This window comes from Acanthisitta chloris, unplaced genomic scaffold (assembly GCF_000695815.1).
Source record: "Acanthisitta chloris isolate BGI_N310 unplaced genomic scaffold, ASM69581v1 scaffold25901, whole genome shotgun sequence".
In the NCBI taxonomy this organism is placed as follows: domain Eukaryota; kingdom Metazoa; phylum Chordata; class Aves; order Passeriformes; family Acanthisittidae; genus Acanthisitta; species Acanthisitta chloris.
The window spans coordinates 41,264-47,790 of NW_008658095.1; the positions used below are offsets into that span (position 1 = coordinate 41,264).

The following is a 6,527-nucleotide window of genomic DNA, read 5'->3' on the forward strand; positions in this document are numbered from 1 at the left end:
GCGCCGGGCTTCCCAATCTGGCACCCACAGCCATCCAGGAATCGGCGCCTGCACAGGCAGCCACCAAAAATACCGACCCAAACGCAGCAGCCCCTCACACCCTGCCTGCCCAGGGCTTGTTTTTCTTTAAGCTTTGCATCAGGACCTTCGCTAACACTGCTGAAATTATTCCAGAGGGCTGCAGAGCATCCAGCCAGGACATCCCGGCATCCTGACAGCAGCTCCTTATTACACACCAGCGATGAATCATCCCTTTCAGCTGGTCGTTGCTGCCTTTTTCCCTTTAATAGTCCCAGTTGCAGCTCTGCAGAAGGCAGGACTGGGTTTGCCAGCGCCTCTGTGAAGAGGGTTTGTAGCTCGCTGGGTTTTGGCGGAGCCTTGCCGGAGCTCGGCATCCAGGTCGCTTGGCACAGCTGCGTTCCCTCCCCACCCTCCCCGAGCATCTCTCAGCTGGCTTCGTTTTCCAGCCTTTCAGCTCCAATTAAAAACGCTGAGCCCTTTTCTTTTTTTTTTAAACAAGGGGTTTGATGCTGCTATTCAGTGTAAATGGCTGAAATTTCGATCAATTAAGGACTTGCCGGTAATTTGTTTGGGAAAAACCCTTTTCTGCCTCTTCAAAACAAACTTTGGTGATGCCCTCAGCAGAGAACCGTGCTCTGATGCATCCACAGATCCAGAGAAAAATCAGCAGCACTGAAGTATTGTGCTTAAAATCCAGGTTGGAACACTCCAAGGGGCTGCAGAATAGGAAGCAGACCGCCGTCCCTCCTCCTGCTCTAGTAATTTTTTCTCTAAATGGCAGAAATACAGTCCAAAAAGATGCATTTCGGGGAGGGAGGTGGAAGGAGAAGAGCGGCAGCGTGACCTAAATCCGGCTGCACGTCGCCTGGAGGGCACAGGGAGCAAAGCACAGACCAAATGGAGCGCGGCATTCAGGGGATTCCTCTTCCTTTGCTGCCTTGGGCTTGGCTTTGTACTGGAGCTGGTTTTAGGAGATGAGGGACGCAGATCTGAGGCTCCCAGTCCCAGCTGGAGGCTAAACCAGGGCGGAATAAGCCAGGAGAGGAGCCCCAAGGGGCTCCCTGCCCTCGCCCACTCCCTGAGGCTGCAGACCTGCTCCAGGGGATGGAGCAGAGAGCTGGGGAGCAACGGAAAAACAAGCCTGGCTTGGTTTTCCCTACTCCATCCGTCATCCTGTGAGCAGGGGATGCTCCATCTGGGGGAGAGCCCTTGCAGCCTTTCCCCATCCTCACACTGCAGCAGGAACCTTCCAAGTGGCGCCTTTTCTCCTCCTGCCCCTGTTTTCTCCTGCACAAAGAGACAAGCCCAAAAGGCTGTTGTTGGCACTGGGAGCCGCAAGTTGATTTGTCTCCTGGAGCTAGGAGGGTGATGTTTCTCCTCCACCCACATGGCCTCAGAGTGTGGGGAGGGGGAACTTCGGGGCTCAGCCTGGCTCCTGTCCATAGTCAGCTGCCTGGGGTTTTTTTGCAAACATAATTAATTGTTCATCATCATTAATTTATTTTTTTTAATACAATTTTTGCAAACTGACCCACTTGATTTTTTGTTTGTTTATTGGGGTATTTTTCCCCTTCTCTTGTCTCTCTGGTGTCCCTTCCCGTTATGGTAGACTGACCCTTGGTTATCGTTGCAGAACTACGGCAGCGGCATGAGACCTCCACCCAACTCCCTAGGTCCCGGCATGCCTGGAATTAACATGTAAGGCAATCCCCATGCTAGAATATTTGATTGCCAGCTCTGACTTTGTGGGACTGCCTGGATGAAATCACAGTGTTGATGTTTTTCCTGTTTGATTTTGACCCCAGGGGGCCAGGCGCTGGCAGACCGTGGCCGAACCCCAGCAGTGCTAACTCAGTGAGTATCCCACAGTCCTTGGAGCTAGAGAGGGGCTGATCAGGGAATGTCCCGTAAAGGAGGCCATTCAAGAATCAACAGAATCAACCAGGTTGGAAGAGACCTCAAAGATGGAGTCCAACCTTACCATCGTTACTAGACCATAGCACTAAGTGCCACATCCAGTCTCATCTTGAAAACCTCCAGGGATGGTGAATCCACCACCTCCCCAGGCAGCCCATTCCAAGGCCTGATTCCTGTTATCTGAACCCTGCTGTTGAGAAGGGTTTCCCCAGCCTCTTGCTTAGGCTCCTGGGCCCTGGGACTCCCATCCTGGCTGGGTAGAGGGGACAGTGGGGGCTCTTGGCTGTGCCATGCTGGGATCCAGCCCATGAGAGCATCCCATGACTAAATGTGGCTCTCTTCTCCCTACAGATCCCATACTCTTCTTCATCGCCTGGTACATACGTGGTGAGTCCTTCTCCATCTGTCCATCCTGTCAGGATGTTATAGGAGCTCATGCAGTTTGGGGGGAAATTGGTGCCGTGGTGGGTGAGCAGGTTGGGTTTGGGGGTGTGATGTCCAGCTGGGGGAGGTGTGGGTAATGCTCGTGTTTGCACATCTGACACTAGTGTTGTCTCTCCGCAGGGTCCGCCCGGCGGCGGTGGTCCCCCAGGGACACCCATCATGCCCAGTCCTGCAGGTATGAGCCCCCCAAGACCTCCCTCTCTGGGGCCAGCCCTCCCAGGCTCCTGCCCCTTCTCTTGCCAAGAGATCCCCATTCCTGGATCTGCACCATTGAACATGGGCAACCCCTGTCCAACCAGAGATGACCAATTTATGTAGCTTTTGTCTTTCTGGGAAGCGAGCAGCAAGGGCTACTTGGTTTCAGGATGGTATTTGGGGATGTTCCTAAGTCCCCCTCTGGATTTGGATGCTATGGGGCTCGGGAAGGTGAGGAATTACCTCCCTGCACTTCACAGCTAGGAACTGAATTATTTTTCACAGTTGAATTTCTGTGATTAAAAACTTTGTGGATCTTCATTAAATACAAATTAGCCAGAAAATGGTGGTAGTTAGAGGGAATTTTAGGTGATAAAATACAAAAGAATGAGTTCAAGTGGCATGAGTTTGTTTTAATTAAGAAATGAATTAATCACCCGACTTACTGGGCTTCACTGTTCCACAGATTCAACAAATTCAAGTGACAACATCTACACAATGATTAATCCAGTACCGCCCGCAGGCAGTCGATCGAATGTAAGTCTGCTTTCTAATAATTTACATATCAGATACCATAACAAATCATAATTAACTTCATCAGTTGAGAGTAAAGCAGTTTAATTGATTTCAGCCATTTGTTACAAAACAGAAATAAAACAAACCATCAAAAAGCGATTAACTCTTGGGCGACTTTGTTAATTTTTTATGCTTATTAAGAGAGCGACGGTCCTGCTGCTCCGGCCGAGGTGGTGGCAGCTGCGTGCCCGGCGAGGTGCTGGGTTTTGTGGGATACAGGCAGCCTGAAATCTGTTGGTGCTGGTTGGAGGGAGCCCTCCGTGCTGCCGTGGGTCTGGCTCTGCCATCCAGCCAAATTTTATAGGTGAATTCACAGGATTGTGAGCACCCAGAAGTGTCTCACGGCCTCAGGGGGTGATCTGGCCTCAAGCTGCACTAGGAGAGGTTTAGACTGGATAACTAGGAAATTTTTTTTCATTGAAGATGTTGTTGAGCATTGGAACACGTTGCCCAGGGCAGTGGTGGAGTCACCATCCCTGGAAATGTTCAAGAAATGTATGGATATGGCACCTGAGGACATGGTTTAATGTTGGTGATGGGTTGCTGGTTGGACTTCATGATCTTAAAGGTCTTCTCCAACCTCAGCAATGCAATGATTCTGTGGTGTGTCCCTCCCCACCCTGCTCCAGAGGGATGACTGGGGAGGGGATGGTCCCCAGGAGCCACCATGGCAAATGTTTGGGGTGCTTTTATAGCTGATCTTGTTGTCTTTTTCGTCGGCAGTTCCCGATGGGCCCTGGCTCTGACGGCCCCATGGGCGGCATGGGTGGCATGGAGCCCCATCACATGAACGGATCGTTAGGTGAGCACCATGGCCGTGGCCTGGGGAGCCCTGATGTGCCTTAGGGGACGCTGGCAGAGCATCCCATCCTGGGGTCAGCCCCCAGTTCACACCAGTGCTTGAAGCAGAGCCTTTGAGTGGAAATCAGAAGTGGGGTGTGGAGGGTATGGGGGTCACAGCTGCATGCTCAGTAAGTCTCTTCTCCTTTCTCTCCCCTCTGTGCAGGGTCAGGAGACATAGATGGACTTCCAAAAGTAAGTGGTTGCAGAGTGGGTGTGTGGGCTTCTCCTTTCTTGGCACTGGGGTGCCTATGTGACCCCAGTGGATGGGAACACAGGAGGGACCATGACTGGGGCAGGCAGGGCTGTATCTTGCCCCCACGGTGTTTTGGGCGGTGTGGGAATCTGCTCACCACCTCCCTCCCATCTCCCACAGAATTCTCCAAACAACATAAGTGGCATTAGCAATCCCCCGGGCACTCCAAGAGACGACGGGGAGCTGGGAGGCAACTTTCTCCATTCCTTCCAAAATGACAATGTGAGTTAGTGCCTGGGATGGGGGAACAGCTCCCAGGGCATTGTGGCACAGCTGTGGGTGGGCTTGGTGGTGGGTGCCTTTTGTATCTCTGGTTGTGCTGTGCATGAGCTGCTCTGGGACCAAAAGTGGACAGGAAGAAATACACTGGTGGGTGGCAGCTTGGAAGCTTGGTGGGATGGGGGCGTACTGGTGGAGGGGAGAGGATCCACAGGGTGGAGAGGAGCCCATGCAGATGCAGCCAGCTGTGCCGGCCTGGCTGAGTCAAGGCACTGTGGGTGGCTGCAGACATCCCTCCTCTTCTGCCTCCATTAGCAGCAGAGACACGTGTGCATGTTAATTATTTGTTTTAAATTGTATCTCACCACATACTGTTCTGCTGATTTTCTTCCCGGAAAAGCAAGTTACAGCGCAGATTATGCCCTGATAAATTCGAGTCTCCAACATATCCTCTCCTCCTGGTTTATTAGATCCAATTAGGTTGCTATGTAGATGTCATCTTGCATCCCCCTTCACTGTCCGGGGGTCTGACCCACCTGGTTTCTCACCCTGGCTCTGTCTCTCTTGCAGTATTCCCCCAGCATGACGATGAGTGTGTGATTTCCCTCCCCCTCCTCCTCTCCAGGATCAAGAGAGTCAGCTGCCGTTCGGAGGATCTCAACGAATTATGCAAGAAGAAGAAGAAGAAGCTAGGTGTATGGGCAGGGACATGCGTGGCGGGGGCCAAACCCCCAGGTTTAGTTTCATGCAATAAAAAGGCTGAACTTTTTATTCCATAAAACATGAAGGACAAAACTTAAAATATTTCAAGACATGACAAGACCCTTCTTTGTGCAGAAGGGTTTATATATGTACATGACACTTCTTTTTGGAAACAAACGGAAGCCTCTAGCACCCAACTCCGATCTCTTTGCTTTGTTCTTTTAAATAAAGACAGAAACCGAACCTGTTGTATGTTTGTGCCGTGCGACACCAGGAAGCTAGTCTAGATATGAAATCTCATGTTGTCTCTGTTGTAGTCATTTTTTTAAATAAACTGGACAGTTTACAATGGTGGTTTTCGTTCAGAAGGCCTGTTTTTCTTTTTGGTTTTGGTTTTTTTTCTGGTTTTGGGGGTTTTTTCCCTTCGATTTTTGGGGGATTTTTTTGTTCATTCGCAGCACAACGCTTCCTCCTCCAGTTAACAAGATCTGCTTTGGGGAAGAGACTCCACCACCTCGTTACAAACTCGTTAGCGCAGGTGACCCCTTCTAGGATCACATCCTCGAATGAATCGTGATCTTGCTCTCTGTGACTGTGGCATGCACTGTGTTAGTCTTTCCCCCCCTCTCTGAGTACAAGAAGAAAGCTCTTGTCCCTCCCTTCCCCAGAGTCCTTCAGCTGGTTGACTGCAAAAATCGATTTTTTAAGTCTTTTTGTTTGGATTTTTTTTACTCCACTGAAAGAAAGAGTTAATCTGACCTGGGACTTTGTGATCTCCAGCTAACTTTGGGATTTTCTGGGGGGGTTTTATTTGCTTTGGGGGTATTTTGGGGAGGGAGGAAGGGTTCTTTTCTTTAGAGATGTGCTCTTGTCAGGATTTCACTTCCCTATGATTTGGAACTGGATGGAGATATTTTTTAAGGACTTCTTGTTGTTAAAATGTAACCTTGCTATTCTGTAGGCTCGCTCTGTAATAAGGAAATAAAGATTAATGGCAAGCAGCGAAGGCCCTTCCTTCTGGTGGGAGAGGAAGGGACAAGCCAAGGCGGCGGGTTGGGATCTCTGTACATGACACTACCCTGTAGTTTGGTCTTTGTTTTTTCTCCAGCTCCCATTTCTGCTCCATGTATATCATATTCTGTAAGATATTCTCTCCCTTGGATTTGACCTTTGTGCGGATTATTGAAAGCATTGTATCTTGTTTCAGTGTTTTTTCTTACCTTGTAGTCTGGTTCGAAAATTACCAAGAGGGGAAAACAAAACAAAAAAAAATAATGATTATACATTGTAGTTTGTGTACGATATTTGTTGATAATGTTTTATTAAAGGGATGTCTTTTTTCCGCACCCCTTCATTG

The 6,527-nt window shown here is 49.7% G+C and overlaps 1 protein-coding gene across 1 annotated transcript in view; it reads left to right on the top strand.

Annotated features, from left to right (window-relative positions):
* The window catches only part of SSBP3 (single stranded DNA binding protein 3), an 18,017-nt gene extending 12,110 nt beyond the window's left edge, over window positions 1-5,907 (top strand). Inside the window, exons 5-13 of the mRNA XM_009084995.1 lie at window positions 1,655-1,719; window positions 1,827-1,875; window positions 2,290-2,325; window positions 2,503-2,557; window positions 3,044-3,114; window positions 3,877-3,955; window positions 4,160-4,188; window positions 4,370-4,471; window positions 5,039-5,907. Coding sequence (XP_009083243.1) covers window positions 1,655-1,719; window positions 1,827-1,875; window positions 2,290-2,325; window positions 2,503-2,557; window positions 3,044-3,114; window positions 3,877-3,955; window positions 4,160-4,188; window positions 4,370-4,471; window positions 5,039-5,068 — 516 coding nt within the window. The 3' untranslated portion in view covers window positions 5,069-5,907. The remainder of the gene's footprint in view (window positions 1-1,654; window positions 1,720-1,826; window positions 1,876-2,289; window positions 2,326-2,502; window positions 2,558-3,043; window positions 3,115-3,876; window positions 3,956-4,159; window positions 4,189-4,369; window positions 4,472-5,038) is intronic.
* The last annotated feature ends 620 nt before the right edge of the window (window positions 5,908-6,527 follow it).